The sequence below is a fragment of the Hermetia illucens genome, chromosome 1 (genome assembly GCF_905115235.1).
Source record: "Hermetia illucens chromosome 1, iHerIll2.2.curated.20191125, whole genome shotgun sequence".
NCBI lineage: Eukaryota > Metazoa > Arthropoda > Insecta > Diptera > Stratiomyidae > Hermetia > Hermetia illucens.
Genome location: NC_051849.1, coordinates 141284480 through 141305682, shown reverse-complemented (window position 1 = coordinate 141305682; position 21203 = coordinate 141284480). Strand labels below are relative to the sequence as shown.

The 21203-nt window shown below is 37.6% G+C and overlaps 1 protein-coding gene across 8 annotated transcripts in view; it reads right to left on the bottom strand.

The window, feature by feature from the left end:
• LOC119647325 (proton-coupled amino acid transporter-like protein CG1139) overlaps positions 1-21203 on the bottom strand; it is a 61234-nt gene that overhangs the window by 3276 nt on the left and 36755 nt on the right. For 7 of the 8 annotated variants that reach the window (XM_038048259.1, XM_038048260.1, XM_038048261.1 and 4 more), the window contains 5 exons: positions 18906-19044; positions 17536-17875; positions 16923-17459; positions 16687-16859; positions 9842-10693 (listed from right to left, as the gene is read on the bottom strand). In XM_038048259.1, coding sequence (XP_037904187.1) covers positions 10446-10693; positions 16687-16859; positions 16923-17459; positions 17536-17875; positions 18906-19032 — 1425 coding nt within the window. In that variant the 5' untranslated portion in view covers positions 19033-19044 and the 3' untranslated portion in view covers positions 9842-10445. Of the gene's footprint in view, positions 1-9841; positions 10694-16686; positions 16860-16922; positions 17460-17535; positions 17876-18905; positions 19045-21203 lie in introns of those variants that run through there. The other variant, XM_038048263.1, reaches the window with a different exon arrangement.

Genomic DNA, 21203 nt, shown 5'->3' with positions numbered 1-21203 from the left:
TAAATGCTCGGAAATTTTACAAAAATGGATATTTTCAAAATATCCTACGTATTTCTATAGCTGTAGGTACTAATGTAGTTCAAGAACTAATTTTTTATTTTGTTTCAGACTAAATTTTGTTGCACTTTTACTGCGAACCACGGAGCCCCGCATTTTCATTTTTTAATAAACTTCTTATCATGCTTAAGAACATCCTTAAAATTTACCCTTTTATTTTTCCTTCCATTTAAAAAAAATCGCAAAGAAAATCTTAAATTTTCGCCCTCTACTGTGGTGTAAACCCTTAAGGCCAATTTCAAACGAAACATACAAATTCAATTGGAATAAAAAAATATATTATAATAAAATTAAAATAGAAAGTTACAGTGAGGTTACAACATTTTCGGGAAACTTTTTTTTGGACAATTTCTATTAATTGTTTCGTTCTAATGAATTTTCAAAGTGTTTGCTTAGCGTTGGCATTTCCGATATCATATGAGCAAACATTCTTTCTCATCTATTCCATGAATTCCTAATAGCGTAAATTAAAGATTTTGTAGCAACAGCGACCACTGAAATTCAGGCAATTCGAACTTCCACCGGATTATTTGAATTTCAAAATTTCAAGAGCAAGAAATATATAGAAAGGCACCGGACGATCTGTAGAGGACACAGTCTAGACAATATTACCAGCAGCAGCAGTCAATATCAAGGACTTGATATGCTTCTCAATTTCGTCAATCTAAAATTTTGTTATTTTCTCAAATTCTTGCACACTTTTCCTAATCGTCCTTTTTTCGTATTTGTTTTACCTGCCGGCCAGATGCCATAGAACTAAGAACTAAGCTGGGATATCACGAGTTTCAACATTATCATGATAATAAGCTGCACTCTTTGCCTCCATGTAGACAACATTCTCAGATTTGCGAAAGCTTGCGAACGCCCCATGCTAGCGGTCGTTGAATAGGCAACCTTTGGGGAAAGTAAAATGGCGCTCAGCGCTTGGAGCTGCGGGTCGGCTCAATCGCTCTATCAAACTTAAACTAAGCTGCAACTTGGTATCTCCCCAACGGGAACTATTGCAACGAACAGTATAATATACCTCATCATAAAAAAAATTATAAACAAAATATCTCCATTCAAAAATTCCAGGACATGCGAACTGCATTGAGCAGTGATGGATAGGAAAAGATCTTCAGAATGGTCTTTATATGTATAGACTCATGACAAAAGATTTCTTGGATTCGTGGGGGATAATTTCATAATTCATAAATGTAATTACAAATTGGAGAGAACATGTATCATTGTTTTGTCAAGCAATATAAATAACCACTTTTTTTATTCTCATTTTTAAATTATTTGTCGTATTTGACCCAGTTGAAAAATATCAGTTGGAAGCATGCTTTAGCCATTTGAAAGTCCCTTTAGAAGGAATTTCTAGCCATTTCTAACATTTTTGCTAGAACATTATTTTGTGTCAAAAAAGGGCCAACTTTTAAAACTAAATCACAGTTAAAAAGATAAACGTTTCGTGGTCGATTAACATTAACTATATACATCCTTTGTGAACAAAAAGAAGAACGTTAATGATTTCTAAAAAATTCCATTTTTTTTTCTCAAAAAATAACATTGTAAATAAAACTTGTAACAAAAGGATTCATAAAACGGTATTTTGTGGTTTCCGTTAATTTTTACTAATGTTTTATTTCGATAATTCAAACAAAAAAGTGAATAATTTCAAACCACGAAAATCGATAATATAAGACCTACCCTAGACGATGAATATTTCATCAGCCTGGCATAAGTCAATCCACCAAAAATGGTCAGATGTGAAACAAACGGACTGAAGTGTTCAGTATAAACAAGATCACAAAAACCAACAATATTTTTGCATGCGTTTCAACATCCGAACCATGCGGACGTCATGTTTCGATCAACAACACAATTACAACTACATTGCAGCCTGTCATCAGTCCAGCCGGACTGGCAGATTTTATTTAGAAATTCTAATATTCGTCAGTTCATCAGTCATTGCCATGGACCATCAGTTTGCCATAATTTTGTCTTTCTCACTGACTCCAATCTGATGAAATATTGATCGTGTATAGAAGGTCTTAGGTGGGATACTTCCTAAGAATGAGTCCTTTTTTGAACTTTTCGACTGCTCGTTCCCCTACTTCGCAACCAATGTCAAATCCACCTGTTTCGTAAACAGCAAATCCCTTCCGTTGGATACGACACAGGGCTATATTCGGGGAAAACATATTTTGAACCCCCTCTTTTCCTTGTAAGCTTAAACTCCTCATGGCGCGTTTCTGAGAAAAGCACGTGTGGCCGACAGACAGAAAAACAGATAGTGGGCCATTTTTAATAAGACTTTGTTTTCACGCAAAACCTAAAGCCATTAGAACATACTTTCCATTGAACATTTGCAGTAGCAGATGTGAAAATTCTAATGAAAACTAATTCATAACACCACGAATTTACATTCGGTCGGGACAAAGAAGCTTATCAATGCAAAAAACTACAAACCCATTGGCAGCAACACTACGAATACATATAAAAATTTATAAGCATAAATCAAGAAAACTATACGCAGGAGGAGGAACTGCCTTGACATGCCTTGAATCTTTACAGGACAAAACGGATGACATCCGATGGGTATGGCTTTTCAGTCAACGTTGCACGTGGATTCTGCCCATATTCCCGTAGAAATATTGGTTTCCATTTGTGTGGTGATGCGATGTTGTTAGGGGAAGTCATTGCATTTATTATAGAATTTTTCCAACTAAATGCCAATCAATCGTAGAAGGCGGCGATCCAAATTCATTTCGACTGGACTATTTGAAAGCTACACAATTTATAACAAGTCGGGAAACCGGGAGCTAACGGTTTATGTATGAAAGGTTTTATGTATTTCTTTTATAAAGACATTTGAGTGTGGATTTGTCCCATTAACACGTAGCACGTAATATATGGTTATATTATTTGAGAATATCCACATTCAGTACTAAATTTGCAAAGAACCGACAACTTTGACCTATTTTAACTTTGTTGAAGCGATTTCCACCAAACTTGGTAGGATCATGTTCTATGTTACATTGTTGCATTCCGTGGTGCTAGAATGAACTCAAGTGGGGTTTGCAGCCAATTACAGTCTGTTACATAAGAGCGTGGTCACTGTTACACGTAGATAAAAAATCAGAGCGTCCTGTTTCTTTTTCTATGACATAGAGGGCCCCTCAGTCCTTCATGCTTTCTGTAAAAAGTCAGCTCTCTGTCAAATTTAGTCTTCAATTGAGTGGTTTTTCGAAATGAGTGCTGTTTACGGCTCTCGCTTTGAGGCAATTTTTCTATGTTTGCTTGAAAAAGAACCCAAATTAACGCAAACTGCTGCTGCGAAATATATGGGAAAGTCGAAGCAGTTCGTTAGCAAGTGGATAAATCGCTATAAAAAGGTCGGTAACGTTGATGATTTTCCTGATCGTGGAAGTGCAAGCAAAGTCTCAAAAAAAGACGAAAAAAAGATTCTCGCATTGTTCTCGAAAGATCCAACTTTGACTTTACGTGGAGCTGCTGTGAAGTTGAAAGCAAAAGGTGTTGACATATCTTACGGAACGATTCGCAGGCACTTGCTTGCCAATAAACTGAAATATCGCAGTACTTTGGAAAAACCAATGTTGAGTGCAAAACACGTTGAAAAACGAGTGGAATGGGCGAAGGAAAACTTGGACCGCGATTGGAGCAACGTAATTTTTTCTGATGAATCCTCCTTCTGGGCACTTTCGAGCATCAAACACGCCTGGACAACCTCCACCAGTAGGATGCTTCAACGGACTGTTAAACACCCCGTCAAGGTCCATGTTTGGTGGTGCTTCTCAAACAAAGGTTTCGGTACTTTGTTCTTATTTACCGAGAATTTAAATGCCGAAAAAATGAATAAAATATATCAAAAGGCTTTGTTACCATCTGCTAAGCAATGGTATATCAAGAAAAATGAAAGCTGGATCCTTCAAGAGGACAACGATCCGAAACATCGGAGTCGAGCGTGTAGCAAGTGAAAGGCGCAAAACGGAGTTGTCACTTTAGAGTGGCCATCTCAGTCACCGGATGCAAATCCCATAGAAAATGTGTGAGCTCTGATGAAAATGCAGCTTCGCAGACGCAAGCCATGTAATTTAGATCAACTTTCTCGACAAATTCGGAAAATTTGGAGCTCTTTTCCGGTAGAATATGCAGAAAAACTAGTGGAAAGTATGCCCCGACGGTTACAGGCCATAATTGACAATCCAGGAGATTGGACTTGCTACTGAGGTATTTGCATTGAGTATTGACGACCAAATTATCAATAAATTAGCGAATTTTCGAAAAATCAATTGTTGTTATTATTTAACAGTGATCACGCTCTTATGTAACAGACTGTACTAAAAATTATAGTAATATACTGTTATTAACTTTATTTGAATAGATATCGGTACGGAGGGTATTTCAGAGCCTAGGCACCATATAGTGGCAGTCATTTGGTTTTTTTGGAAATTTTGCGGTTGGGTAGAAGAGAGAGAGGAGAATGGCTCCATTAAAGAAATGATCATTTTCGACCCCCCGCACTCCCCACTTTTCTAACAAATGTCGAAACTAAGACCGGAAAGCAGTAATAGAGACCTTTCATTTGATACCCTACATGACTATATTTGATGAAAAAGATGCACCCCCCTTTTGCATGTTTAGAGGCCTCCCCTTAAATTTCATGTAGAATTATGTAACTCATGTATACGTGTGCGTTCACAGTTCCCACCTTTCCAACAAATTCGGTGTGAATCGCTACAATCGTCGCTGAGAAAAATGCGTGTGACGGACAGGCAGACGGACAATAAACCGATTTTAATAAGATTTTGTTTTACATAAAACCTTAAATAGATACACAAAAAGCACTCTGACCTTAATTCGGCCACAAACAATGCTTCATTTTTTGTTCCGCTTTTAATTTTGAGTTTTATCTCCAGTGTACAGTCTTCTTGGCATAACTAAATATTTCTGATGGTCTAATAGTTGAATTGTCTCTAGCTCCGAAATGAATCATCAACTTTTCTATTACTAATGAGTGAAAATTATAAAATAACTGTCTGCTTTAAAAAAAAGAAATGAAAGCGGAGTCATGATAATTTTTGACAGAATTGCAAAGACATGTTCAAAGACTTTAGTTGTTACCATCTGCACTAAAAAGGTCATTGACCAACGAAGCTATCGCGAGCAGCAGCAGTATCCAGAAGGAACACAAAAGCAAACTAATCAAGTCTAAATAAATATTAACTATTTTGAAATTTTGTAGTATTCCTGGAATCAATTATTCAGTTTAATTGTCAATATTTCGAATGTTGTCCTACGACATTCACTTATCAAGCGATGAACGAGGATAGGCAAGGTTAATTCGCGTTCAAAATTTAATTAATTATTCGTAATATCATTCTTGCTATCTGGGTCTGAGATATCCGAATAAATGAACAAGGAGAATTTCAAATACCTAAAATGACAAAATTTCAAAACCTTAGTGGTGGAAATCTCCATAGCGTTACATCGAAGTCTATATTGAAAATGGTTTGAAAATTTCCAACTCTGATATGTTTCGTTGTGTTTTGAACAAAGCGGTGTCTGGTTTGACAGGAAGCTGGTGGATGAAAGTTTGAAGTGCTGGGTGTACTACCTTCGTAAAAAAAGAAAACTAATGAAACCAATTATCTGATTTAACTTCCAGCATAATAATTTGATCTTTCTTTAGAGGATATTGTGGACGCTACCTAAAAAAAAATAGAAAACACGCGCTTCATTGAGATTCCTGATGTGTTTGTGAAATGTCATGCACCCCAACTGACTGAGCCACCCAAGTAAACTTGAGAAGGAACTAAAAATATTTGAAAATGCCTAAAATTTCGAAGAACATATTTCAAAGGCATTTCAGGCTTTCACGCAACAGACTAAATTGACAGATATGCCCGCGACATCATCACCAATTTCTCATCCCAAAATATCGATGGGCACTAGACAACGTAATGAATAAGGAAAACAAATGTGTAGCGCACTAACTTCTGATGTCGTATAGTAGATATTGTATTTGCTGAAGCGAGAGGAAGAGAGTTAGCCAGAGTTAACCAAAGAATATTTCAGAGTGAAATGTAAATGTAACTAGAAGAAATATCCAATTATCCAACCTTTCGTAATAATAGCGGTTTATGTAATAACTACAACCAAGAGAATCAAAAATATTTAATTTGTAGCCAAGTTGTTTTGGTGAATTCATCGACACTTTAACTGAATCAATATGAAAACATGAGAATTTTAGCAAATTCCCGGGCAATTACGATACTTAACAGGACTTTTCAGTCAGATTTTTTGTGCATTTTTTATCTACTAATTCAAGAGAATCTAGTTTCAAGAATTATCCCTCAAAGTTTCAAGTCGAAACTGGTAATATTTACTTTCTTTTTGAGAGGGCAAGTTAGGAAGATTCATATAAGTCTTTAATTAACAAGAAGACACAAAACAGTAAATTTTTCATATGAATTGTTGACACCATGTTTTTTTCGGGTACTTTCCGAGATTACCCGATAATTTATTATTCGATTTGCTGGATTCTTTATTTGTTTTTTTCTCTAAACTTGTCTGTAAAAAAACTCTTCTCATCTTCGGAAACTTTGAACACATTTATTTCAAAAACTTGTTTTTAACACGCTTCTCATTTTTCTCAGGGACCACTGGATCGATTTTTATAATTGTGTTAGCAATATGATCGCAATACTCGTCATTATGTCCCGAACTAGAATTTGATTCTTCCCTCCCAAAATAATCCCCAAAAGTACGTAAAAGCAAGTCGCAATACCGGACGCTTTGAGTATAAAAGTTTTGTGTGAGAAATTTACTATTCACGTTTTCCACACGGTCATATTTTGTGAAATAATGTACCTTCGTTGCACATGTGTGGGGAGCTTCCCTTAAACAACCCGCTGCATATAAGGGGATTCACAGACCACACCTTACTAAATTTCGTGATAATTGGCTTAGTCGTTTCCGAGTAAATCGGGTGCGACAGACAGACACACGGTCGGACAGACAGACAGACATCGAATCAATTCTAATAAGGTTTTGTTTCACACACAACCTTGAAAAGCCTTCTAATATGGTTTCCCCTTAAAGACCCGATACCCAAAAGCAGTTTGACCTACCAATTCATGACTGGAAATATATAGTCACTAAATGTTATTGATGTTCGATAAATATTTAGGAGCACTTTGTGTAAGAAAATTAATTTCCTGAAATTGTTGGGGTGTTATTCCATAATCCCGATGCTCATAGTGATGTTCTCATTGTAAGGAAAGCGGATAAGTAGATTTTGAAAGGATAAAACGATACCCGATTTTGGATGTTCTATAATCCTCATCATCAACGGCGCAACAACCGATATCCGGTCTAGACCTGTCTTTGTAAGGAATTCCAGACACCTTGGTTTTGCGCCGAAGTCCACCAATTCGATATCCCTAAAAGTTGTGTGGCGTCCTGGCTTACGCCATCACTCCATCTCAGGCAGAGTCTGTCTCGTCTTCTTTTTCTACCATAGATATTGCTCTTATAGACTTTCCGGGCTGAATCATCCTCATCCATACGGATTAAGTGACCCGCCCACTGTAACGAGTCGTGGTATCGCTCATAGATTTCGTAGTTATGTAGGCTACGGAATCGTTCACCGCTAAGAACCCAGGCATCCGAGGAACACACAAGGCCTGGCAAAATCATAATGTTGTACACTAAGACCTTTGACCCTATGATGAGACGTTTCAAGGGAAAGTTTTTGTAATCTGAAATAGGCCCTGTTGGCAGCCAACAACCTTGCGCGGATTTCATCGTGACAGCTGTTATAGATTGCGACTTTCGACCCTAGATAAGAGAAATTTTCAAGAGTCTCAAAGTTGTAGTCTCATATCCTTATTGTTTTTGTTTGACCAGTGCGATTCGACATTGTCTGTTCTTTGGTGCTGACGTTGCCACCATGTACTTCGTCTTGTCTTCATTTACGTGCAGCCAGAGATCTCGCGCCGCCTGCTCGATCTGGATGAAGGCAGTTTGTACGTATCGGGTTGTTTTTCCCATGATGTCAATATCGTCAGCGTAGGTCAGCAATTGTGTGGACTTGAAGAGGATGCTGCCTCTTGACATCTGCATTGCGAATCACTTTCTCCAAAACCAGATTAAGGGGGGCGCATGATACGGCATCCCTTGCCTTAGGCCTTTGTTGATGTTGATTGGTCTCGAGAGTAATCCTGCTGCAACTGATGGCCATATTCCAGCAGTTTTGCCATCGCTTGTCGGAGATAGAAAATCTGATCTGTTGCTGATTTGTCTGGAATGAAACCTCTTTGGTGTGGCCAATGACCTTCTGGGCGTATGGGACTATCCGACTTAGCAAGATAGTGGGGAATATCTTATAGAAGGTACTCAGCAACATGATACCCCTATAATTAATGCATTGTATGATATCTCCCTTCCCTCCCTCTCCCAGTCGTTAGGCATTGATTCGCTGTCCAACACCTTGAGCATTAGTTGATGAACCGCTTGGTGTAGTTGGTCGCCTCCATATTTAACCAATTCGGTTGTAATTCCACCGGCTCCAGATGGCTTATGGTTTTTAAGCCGATGAATTGCACGGGCGGTTTGTTCCATGTTTGGTGGTGGCAGCTTTTGCCCGTCGTTTTCAGTTGGCGGGAACTCCAACTCGCCGATATTTTGGTTGTTGAACAGTTCATTAAAACACTCAAACCATCGTTCCAATATGCCCCGTCTGTTGGAAATCAGATTTCCCTCTTTGTCTCGACAGGATGAGCATTGAGATGTGTAAGGCTTCATCCTCCTGACTTCTGGGTAAAGCTTCGGCGCCTGGTGCGGTATGATTAATTTTGTGTATTTTTTATGTAAGAATATTTGACTGCAGAACTGTTTCATTTGTACGTCGTTCGTACGCATTCAGTATGCCAGAATACTCGCTTTAGTATTATATAATATTGATATTCAGTGGTTGGGTTGCAGTAAATTTACATAACAGAGGCAAATTGGAGCTACTATGACTTCGTCAAAATTATTACCGCAAAATTTGATGATTCTAGGATGAACATAAAATCGACTTTCATCGAATTTCCCAAAATATAGTAATATACTGTTATTGACTTTATTTGAACACATGGAGGGGAGAGAGAGAGAGAGAATGGAGGGTATTTTGAAACCTAAATGGCTTAGTCATTTTTTGCGATTAGGTTGTGTCTGTGTTCGTAAAATGAGTGATCATAGCCTCCCCACTTGCTCGTTTTATAATTACGGGAAAACTACGACTTCGAAGAATACTAATTGATAGCTCTCATTTGAAACCATCATACCTATATGTCTATATTCAGTGAAAAAAAAATTGCACCCACTTATTTGCTTCGATGTGCACTCTCCTTTTCTGTGTCTAGGACCGCCCATTGAACTCAATGTGGAGAAATGTTACTCACTGCAGGCGTGGGTGTTCACAGTTCAAATCTTCCCACTAAATTTGGTGCCAATAGGCATAATCATTTCTGAGAAAAGTGATTATGACAGAAAAACAATGAACCGATTTAAATAGGATTTGATTTTACACAAAAATGCTGGGTCCAGCTTTAGTATGATGTAGGCAACAGGGATTTTGGGACTTTATTTCTTACTGTAAATGAGTGACTTATTTCTTACTGGGCAATGTGAAGTTCTGTAATTTGAAAGCTAAAAGTTACATTCTAATGCACTTTTAGATGCTGAAACCACACTATTAAGATCAAGGAATGAGCAATTTAAAGTTGAAAAAGAAGTTTCACAATTATTTTTGTTTCAATATGTTAGAATGTGCAGATGAATTGAAACTCCGCAGAAGAAATTAGGACAATCTTAAAATATCACCTTCTAGCATTGTATTGTATAGTCTTAAATAGATGGTAACATCTGAAATTGGATACAATGTTTCATATGAAATTATGAAAGCAATTAGAATTCTATAAAGTCGTTGCACTAAAATTAAACTAAGAACAACGGTTACCACCTTTGAGCTATGCTGTCAAAGTGGAATTCCTACGAATAAAATACTTATGTCAACTAAAGCACGATTTTTTAACCTAAAATTATGCGACAATCGTCACCAGTGACGTCATATACTAAAATAAGTTGGATATTCCATAAAAAATGGCGAAACGTACACCAGAAATAAATTAGCTAGAACAGTTCTGCACTTTTTCAAGCGATTAAATAACATAATAAGCACCTTACGTCGCGAACATCTTCTGCAAATCCGTACTTGGTTGTATTTTCTTAAATTAATGTCAAATTCATTTAATTTACTAGGATTCTGATCTCTATACTGACTCTATCTTAATTATTTTTACTTGGATCCTTTCACATAATTAATGTTGTTCTTTTTACTTATCCGCTTCAGGGTTCAAAATTTGCGCTACACTTGCATATGTTCCAAATACAAATCCTAATAGTCCAAATAGTAAAATACAAATATCTTTCCACAGCACCCAGTTGTAGCGACCCCAGCCGCATGGGTAGAATGTCATTATTTCTATAATCGGTGGTGCTATTAAAGCCAAAGCTGAACTACTTACTGCTCCAACAAGTGAGATGATGGCGCCAATGTTTGGAATGATTGCAGCTAGGATAACTGGAAATGAACAAAATATTAAAAGTCAGTGTTGAGGTAATTTCAATGTGAAGAAAGTTAGAACATACAATGATAATAGAACATACAATGATAATACATGGTACCATAAGTCTTCACATTCCTTTCTTCAAGCAATTGTCGTGGATATTTATACAATGCCGAATGTAATCTATAAAAATACTTCACTTCGAAAAATGCAATTTAATTATAATAATAACCCTGATAGCAGTGCAGTGTAATCAACTTTTCTCTGATCCAACATATACGACTATCAACTCTATACAATGCAACTAGTATGGCATCGTTTGTGCTAGCGCCCCAAGTCGACCCTTCCGAACCAAATGAACACAAGCGTCTCGCACCTGGTAGTCCCAACAAATCAGTAAACTCACGGATGTGAAAGATGAAATATGAGTTCAAAACCGGCACTCTATGAAATCTTTTTAGACTACATTTTTCCACAAAAAATGCGGATACCAATTTGCCAATGTATGATAACCTCATACAAACTTCTAGGAAATTGCCGAACACATTAAGGGGGTGAATAACATGAGCAGTGTTCGGATGGCTTAGTGGTTAGAGCACTATGCTGGCGTAATGGAAGGTCGCGGTTCAAAGCCCACTGTTGGCAGAGAGATTTGCACGTGCCTGAAAGTAAAATACCAGTCGAATGAGCCAAATCAGGACAATAATCGCCGACGAACCCAATGCTGACCACACTGCTTCCTGGTGTACTGTTACGGTTCTTAATGAAGTGCTTTAATACGCCAACAATTATTATTATATAGTATGATTGTTTTTATAGCTTATAAGGAAAACGAGGCGTGGAACCAGGGCACCAGTAGTTGTGCACAATATTAGACGAACCTGAGGTTCCAGGAGCATCAGGTTGCAAAACCTTCAATGGTAGAAGAAGCATAATGAGAATCAAGACCTGAAATAGTGTGAAAAGTTTCGACGTTGAAGACCATATAACATTTTTCAATTGAACTCGCCGCGACGCGGCCACAAACTGCCCTGCCTGTCAAAATATCTTTATATGGTTTTCTAGGCAGCAATACACACTTGAGCGACACCGCGCGGCGCGACATTCAGCTAAGCGACGCGACGCGGCTGAGTTGCCTGGCAAAGTATATTTTGCAACGTCGCGTGTCATTTCCTTATAATGAATTCAGTTGACTGCTACGATTTTCCAGTTTTAGTTTATATCCACCTGTTAAAAAGTGAAAACATGCAGTTGCTTATAGTTAGCTGCCGCGCTAGTGCAATATAGGTAGGTGGTGTCGCGGCAGTTGCGATGAATGTAGTGTCGCGTGGTGAAGCGAAGCTTATAATACACAACAACCAATTTTTTGTTTAATTTTGCATTAATAACTGTATGTTTTTTATGATCAAAGTAGATTCCTTGAAAAAAAGATAGTCCCACTCAGGGAACCATAAAACTTTCTGTGATGGGCCGAATTAAAAAAAAAAATGGGGAAATACGGGGAATCTCAAATATGCAATATGATGTATAAAATAAGGGATTCAAATTTCAATTAAATCGGCTAAGTAGATTTTTGTGGGTGGTTCCCCGAAACTCTTGATTTCACGTCAAATTGATACTAACTTCCTAAAGAATAAAATATCAGTTAATTCTTGCTTCGTACTTTCTTAAAGTATCATATCCCCAAGTATTATCTGAAAATTTTAAACAAACCCAATTAATAATTTTCAGGATATTCCACATTTGCTAAAGGGCCGCATGACAGATTGGTGTTAGCTCCTTACATGATGTTTTGAATGTCATCAAGCCAATTTATGGAGACCTGAGCAGTGATAATTTACTTTCAACCTTCAAACCTTAATTAACTAATATGGAAAACAACTCTACTATCGTAAAAAACTGATGAATACGTTACTGCTTATCTATTCAATAAAGGTAGACATGCAGTATTTATTGCTATAAATGCGCTTGAAATATATTGCTCATCGGTACACTAAAAAAAAACAATCCCGAACAAGCGAAGATGGCAGGCAAACATTAACATTAAACTAATGAGAACATTGCGGAAGGCAGAATGCAGCGTAGACAACAACAAATGGATGTCTGTTCTGATGTGTGTGCTTATCTAAGGTGCCAACACCTCCGAGCCCATCCGCATGCAGCGGGGCATCTTCCAGGGGAGTTCTTTGCGTCCTCTTTGGCTTTATATGGCACTGACCTTGCTTGGTTACTGTATGATTCTAGAGGGCATGATTTTGCAATGAAGTATAGCCTACGTGCCAAGGGCAGCAGTCATTTGTTGATCCCCATTTGTCGAACAGATGGTTGTGTACTGGGTAGCCCTTTGCTAAAACGGAGGGATTTATGTGTGTCTTTTAGAACGGCATTGGCACCACCGTAAGTTATAAGAAGCACAGAATATGTGTTTCAGCCGTAGAGACGTTCGATCATCTCATTTCTGGTTGCACTGTTATGCCGATGGTGCAATATATGGACAACCTTCGTCTGTAAGTTTATCGAATTTTAACTGATCGTATATTGCGGAAAATAAACATGACGTACTGTTAGACGAGTCGCCGCGCATATAATATTGAGATTGCTATCCCCCATAATAGCAACATTGAATGAAAATACGTGGAGAACAAGGTGAACTATGAGCCACTGGCTCGGGAAATCAAAGAAATTTAGCATCTCGAGAGGGTGGTTGTAGATTCCATGATATTGTCAACTACAGGTATTGTACCTAAATTCCTACATGTCCTGGAATTGTTGCAATCTGGTTTAAACCACGCAATACACCATTCTGCAAAAGTGCTCAATGATGCGGGGAGTTATCGACGAATTTCCCCACTAATCTAACCCGGGGACGGAGCAAACCGATATCAGATGTAGTCGAGGTGTTTAAGGAAAGATCTCATAGTCCAGTGAATTTCTACACGTCCTCTGGACAAGGCAGCGTGAAAAATGTCACCGAGAATAAGAAGAAATAATATCGGTGACACCACGTGATATTTTGGGACATCATGTCGCTCTGATAATAAATATTAATTTCTCCGGAACGCTCCTCCTATATAGAGCACGCCAGATTCACTCCCTATCCACGCTATCGAAAGCATTCTCGAAATTGGTGAAGATCGGATTCCCAGGATTTCCGTACGAGTGGAAGTAGTAAGTCTGCAGTAACTCCAGGTGCAGCCTCAAAGAACTCCGCCGGGAGACCGCCCATGCCCAGCGGCTTTACTCCGTTTGAGGGCATTGATGACCGAGAGATTTCTCTCTCCTCTCTGTATGGAGGAACAGTCCATACCCCCATCTTATGATGAGTGACCATGTTATCCACAAGAGGCGGAACCTCACCGGATGTGACACGATTAAGAACCGTGGTCAAGTGTCCCTTCCCCCTGTTGGGTATCCTCTGATGGTACCCAATGCGCAGTCTAAGATGTCCAAAGCCGGGTTCCCGATCAAAAAAAGTGAGCCTTGCGGTAGTCATTAGAAAAAACCTAACACCACATTCGCGTCTACTACATTTGGCTTTCCAGAGTACAAAAACACATTGCCATTAATTGGGTAAGAAGAAGAGAAGTACTCTCCAGAGTCCCACCATTAATTCGCCGCCGATAACGTTGCCGGGGAGCGTGCGCACATTCCTGGATCCTATAATAGTCCGTTTTCGTTAGCCGTGAGGTCAGTCCCTATTCGAGGCGTTGTTGACGTTTCCACAACAGTAAAGTTTCAACATTTACAGGTTGCTAGTCCACAAATTTCTAGTCCTCTTCGTCGCTTGTATTCCTAAGCCCCCTCTTGTTAAAATGGCATTTTTCAGAAGAAAAAAGAATAAACTTGGTTATAATTTCCATATTCAACTAATACTACCAGACAATATATTGATATTTAATTATGATTTCAAATATTTCGAAACTTACATAGACTTCAGGCAAATGAATGAAACTACTGATGATACACTTGATTGACGCAACAAGGCCTAAAACTTGATCTTTCGAGAAAAAGTTGTGGCTTGCCAGAGCCGATTGTCATGCCTATCACATACCACACAATTCAATCAACGTTTTAACAATAACATTGCAAAATAAGCTTAGAAACTGCGTAAAATCAGAATATGACGATAATGTAGTGATTCTAAAGACTGTTTATAAGTAGTACAAACGATTTTCAAGTGGAAATGAGCCTATTGAGCAGCAGAATCGGTACGTCTTTTTCCTCAAAAATATGCAAACAAGTCGAAAACCGACGGCTCGGCGAATCAGTTATGAAAAAAGATAAAGATGAGTAACGGTTTCGTCCAGGATAGAGACAATCGACAGTCGCTCTCTACCTCTGCCCTCGACGCAGCATGACCGAAAATGGCAACAGGTCGTAGTCGCTCCGTTTTGTATAATCGCAAACACGACGTCGATACGATTATAAACAACGTAAAAACTGTCATAGTTTAAGCCTAAGCTACATTTATGTTGGCGCAGTTTAGGCTTAAGGTAGCAGCACAGTGAGACGATTTTAAGAAATCGATTGCATACTTCGAAAATATAACATATTCACATATTGACAATGTACAGTCAAAATCTCAGATTGAAATTCATAATCTTCCTGAAATTATAGCACAAATAATGAAGTGCACCCCGGCAGATATGCAAATGAAAATTAGCCGACAGCAGCTAATTCAATCATCCCTTATATATAATCCTCCTAGATCCTATGTTGTTATAGTCAGCTGACTGAAAGGACATCATGTAAAAGCATATAATAATAATCGTTGAAGCAACAATCCATATTGAATCAGGGCCTTAAAGTGTGTTAGAGCACTTCATTCAGGACCGTAACAGTACACTACAGGATTACAGTACCCTGTAGGAGGCAATGTGGTCAGCATTGCGCATTGCTACTATTAGAAAATTACAAATCAACAGTGTACGAGAAAGAATTTTGGAGCAGCTTTGTTACGAAAAATCTTTTGTCAAAACTTTAAACCCACTTTACTCGAAACCACGTTTTCAAAGTTTCTGGAAAGCACTCACAAAAAAACTACTTAGCCTATTTGATTGAAATTTGAATCCCCTATTATACACATCCATGTCGATATGCAGAACCTCGAACCTCGATTTTGTGTTTTTTTTTCAAAAATTCACCATTTTGTTACTTTTGAAAAATATTTGCATATTTTGACTATTTTTTTTTTTTTTGAATTTGGTCCACCACAGAAAGCTGTATGCTTCTCCGAGTGGGACTATCTTTTTTTCAAAGAGTCTACTTTGGTCATAAAAAACATACGGTGATTAATGCAAAATTAGATAAAAAAAATGTTGTATATTTGAAGTTTTCATTAAAATCATATTAAAAATTTAGAACAATGGTACGTTATTTTCTTGTGTAAAAAAAGATAATGAAATACCATTGAAAATCTGAGCACCACACTGTACTACTACCTTAAACTATGACGGTTCTGAGGCCTATATAGACAAACGGAAATTCATGATTCCAAACGTCTGTATCTTTTCATTCAACGAAAGCAGTCAGCTAAAGTTGAAGGTTAAGAGAAAACAACTGTGTCGAATGTTACAAAAACATACTCCAGCGTTTGTGAAACGATGGCTGTAAATGCCTCAGAAACAAGATACAGAAAAAAATATGAACACAACTGATTACACCTTAATTCTAAATGCTCAAGTTCAGATTGGTTTGGAACATTCTTGTTAGCTAATGAACTTTTCATGTCATTAGTAAATTTCAACCAAAGATAAAACTGAATTGATAGATGTATTCAGGAGGTACAGCCGATTTACATTTCAATAAATTAAAAACCATTTCCATATTTGAGATCTTTGATGAGAGTGAACGTTTCGACGAGATTTATATTAATAGCAAATACGCCTGACTAATCCGTGACTAGAAATTAACAACGCAAATTTCTTAAATTTAGTGAAAGGAAATGAAAGTATGTATCGGAAAACAAGTTCAAAGGGTTAAAAAAACTTAGTTATCAGTTACTTACAAGTAAATGTAACGAGCACCACTCTCAGCGCAACATCAGCAATATGTTTTGTTCGCTCTGTTTCAAAATGTCCCTGAACGTATGGCGCAATTATGTTTACAGGTACGTAGAACTGCAGTGTATACGAGAAGAATATAGCGAATGCCATCATAATACGAACCATCTGGGATAAACTGAAATCATAACAATACGTTAATCCTCTAAATCTCAATACTCAACTGCACGCATTATCTTACATTTCATCCTGTGGGAGATCCAAAGTAATACTGCCATGTACGCTGTCACCGTACTTCAAATACCCAAAAAATCCTACGGATGTATACAAACATGCAACAATCACCATACCGGTATTCAAAACACCCGAAGTTCCACCAAAGTCTTCTGGTGTACCCATATTATTTTCAAGTGGAAGTACAACACCGATGCCCTCAAAAGCGTATATTGCAGTACCAAAATATAATGGTAATTGTGACCAAGGCGCAATCGGTTTTACACTGTCCGTTCGCGGTAAATCTTTTAACATATAAGAAAACGTGAAAACCAATCCCGTTACAGTCAGCACCGCCGCGAATAACGATACAGGTGTCAAATATTTTAAACTTCTTACTAGATTAAGTGGTATCATGGGAATTAACATAAGTAAAAGATAAATTCTAACATCGAGATCAACAAAGTAATGTCCAATTACTTCCCGGACATTCAAGGCGACGAACAAGAAGTAAACACAACAAAAACCAATTTGTGTAATGAACAGGAAAATGTTTATCGCTTTTCTGAAATAGAAAATGGTTCTCATTTCAAATAATCCAGGAAATATAGGAATTGGCAATGCAGTTTCAAATAACTTACCTTGCCAAAAAAGCATATCTCCTCAAGCCTACTGGCCCAGTGTCAACGCAATTGTACATGACTTCCGAGAATCCCATAGCTGGAACTTTCAACCGTCTGCACAGCTCGTGGGCGCAGCCAACCAGCATGTGCATGCAATGTGTACAAATTGCACCCATAAGTAACGTTCCAAACAAACCCAAATAAAGGCCGGCATGTTTGAAAGCATCGGGCATCGCAAGGATTCCAGTTCCGATGTTTCCTTTGAGCAGATGAATGAGAGTGTCGAGATTTGAAGTTGGATGTTCGATTTGTCGATGATGGGATGGGTTGTAATCGCCAGGTTTGCCAACATCCGACGCTTTTATGAAAAAGAATGCAAAATCATTGAATTTTCCAATAATATAAACTAATAGAATATATAAATAAATCATTAATGTTTAAATAAGTGGGTAATACCGCTTGTTCCAAAAAAATTGGTCCATGGAATGAGCTATAGCCTTTTTACGGTAACGCCCCTCACCAAAGCATCGAAATGCTTACGACAACCTGCAACATATTTTGTGATCAATATGCCATATATTGATGACCAAGTTTTCCGGATACTTTTAAGATAGCTCTGCCACTTATTATAGAATACTAGATTTTTGTCGTTTTAATTTTTTACACCTGTCTTTGAAAAACTTGATCAGATCAAAACAACTTCTGAAATTTTGAACGTGTTTATCCCGAAATATGTTTCCCAAAACTTCTCCTCATTTTTCTCAGGAACTACTAGGTCGATCTTAATCATTTTTTATCAAAATGATCGCAACACTCGACAGTATGGCCCGGATTAGAATTTGAGAGATTCGTTATAGAAATGAGGGAGGGTTAATCACCATTTAATTTTTTAAAAGCTGCTAAAATTTTATCTTTTAACCGATCCCATGAGTCCTAGTTCGGGCCGTAACTACATGTGTTCTAGCAAAATTGTATTTACATGCTCTTCTTCGGGGTTACGATTGGGTCGCAGTAGAAGTTTAATCAAGACTCAAAAAAGGGAAACTTTAAAATCAAATAAAACCCTGTGTATAACAACAAAACCAACTGGATATATTTTTTACTTTGATTTCATTCTCTCTGAATGTGGAAAATGCCCATAAATACCACCCTTGAATAATCTTCAGCGGACCATGATCAATGGCCACATTCGAACCACCTAATAATATATATCAAGCTTTATCTGTTAACTTCAGAGTAAAATGTCAAAAGTCGATACTTTCTTCTGCTATAAAAATTGTTCTTGACCCTTCTATATGCATTTTCGGGGGAGTGTCATATGAAACTCATTTTGCCCATCATTACCCTACATGACAGTCTGTAGAATTAAATTAATTAATTAAACTTACCACTATCATCACTTTGGACATCAACGAGGCCATTATCTGGAGAGTTACGTATATCTGGTCGCGGTGGCGCCCGTTCACAATCAGAAGGATCTGAATGCAACAGTAAAGGTTGCCGCTCCGAACTCATTCTGCGGCCGACCTAAAAGAATGTTTCATCAGTCATTCAGTCAATAATGGAAAAAAACTCCCAACGTAATCTAAAATGTCAAACAATATTGTGTTGTGCATGTTACTTCTAGCTGTGTACGAATGTGCCAAATTCAATTTAAAATGTGCAACGAGCATCTGCAGAAAAGTGGTAATTTATTGTGCTAAATACTTATATTAAAAATACCGAAAAGTGGAAATGATGCAATCAACTTTCAATCCTATAAAATAATTTATTAGTTGTTTGCCAGCTCCTACAATATAATTTGTTAGTAGTTTACCAACTTCCTGAAAGATTAGTATTATAGTTATTGACTCCCTTCTTTCCTAAACCCGAATTCAATAAAATGTAGACAGAAGGCCTCAAAACAATTATTAAATAATTTTTCAAACAAAACTAAAACTAATTTGTTTCCCTTATTTAGAAATCAGCTAGGAAGTCCCCTTACATACAAATGCACAGACTGCTTATCGAAACAATCCTTTCGACCAACAATGCAATCAAGCGGAGTACAGCTGGCGAAGTTGATAGTTCCCCACAGAAATGAAAAAACCGCCTTGAGTACAATAATTAGAGGGGTATTTACAGACTATAGCAATGTAATGACCAAAATAATCTTGGAGTACAAAAAAGCTACTCGAAAACTTGATTGTCATTAGCACACCTCGCATTATTAAGGTTTTGTGTGAAACAAAACCTTATTAGAATCGAGTCGGTGTCTGTCTGTCCCACCCGATTTATTCAGAAACGGCTAGACCCGATTGTCATGAAAATTGGTGAGAGTATGTAATCTAGTGTTCCCTTTACATGCAGTAAGTGGCGCCATTTTGTATTAAGTTTAAAGGGGCACCCCATACATATGAATGGAGGGTGCAAATTTTTTCTCACAGAAGGTAGCCATTTGGGGTATCAAATGAAAGGTCTCAATGAGTACTTTTCGAAACTGGTTCAATATTTGATATTCAATGAAAAATAGGGGAGGGAGGGCTCAAAATATGACCACCAAAAAGTGTAACAGGTCTCGTTCTCAGAACGAATCAAAAAATCTGAAAAAAATCACAGTGGTGCATCTCTAAATCTAGGCCCCGAAATATATCCGGTTCCGATATCTGCACAAATAAAGTTAATAATAGTATATTTTACACATTTTAGAAATTTGCCCGGCAACCCCCCTTATGTTCATCCTAGAAGCACAAAATTTGGCATGCTTGTCATGAAGAACATAATGCACAATTTGGTCAAGCTTTACCATTTTTTTGTGAATTTTGTACACTCTACAACCTGCATGACGTCATCATCACATATCAATTCGTCAATGCCATAACAAATGAGTTCTTATGAATGGGGTCGCAAAGAATTATTTTGTTTTAGTTTTTTAGTCATTTGTATATGAATATCAATTACTCCAACCAGACATGTGTGTATGTATATAGTATATGCGTGCTAATGAACTTTGTAAATCGGAAATATGAGTACGATCAATTTATATACGTGCATATATGTGTACATTATTCGGAAATAGGCAGTTTGTTTAGAGTGAGCGTAATATCTATGGCTGTAATATGTACATATGTCTCGTAGTTTGGAAAAATATGAAGGAATATGTTGGATTTGTAGCTATATAGGGATAGAAAAATGTGCATTGAAATTTCTTACATAAGATGAACACAAAACTTTTATACCCGAAGCGCGAGCTTCCGATGCCTGTGAAGGTCGCAAATATGGCGACTACAAGAAAAGAGGACTGATACTATAAATCCTAATTCCCTGGTAACATTAACATCTGGCGTTAATTTTCTACAACGTTCGCTTAGATCATATCTTCATCCACCAAATATGAAGGGTACGAAGTAATTTTTATTTGGAATTTTGAGAGGCCCTGAGTACGCCATCCACTTGAGGGCGGACCGAACCAATTGGGGAGAAACTGTGCAAATACGTCTTTCGGGGACTTACTGTCCCCTTCTTCAGTGTTTTATCTTCTAATAAAATGCTTCCTCGCGTTCCGTGCTGATTCAGTCAGATATTAATAACTTTGCATACGTCCCACCAACGCAAATTTTCTTACTAGCCGAGAATTCACGATGTATCATACAATTGATACATCATCTCTTGAACAATGGAATAAAAAAGTGTTAACACTAACAAAG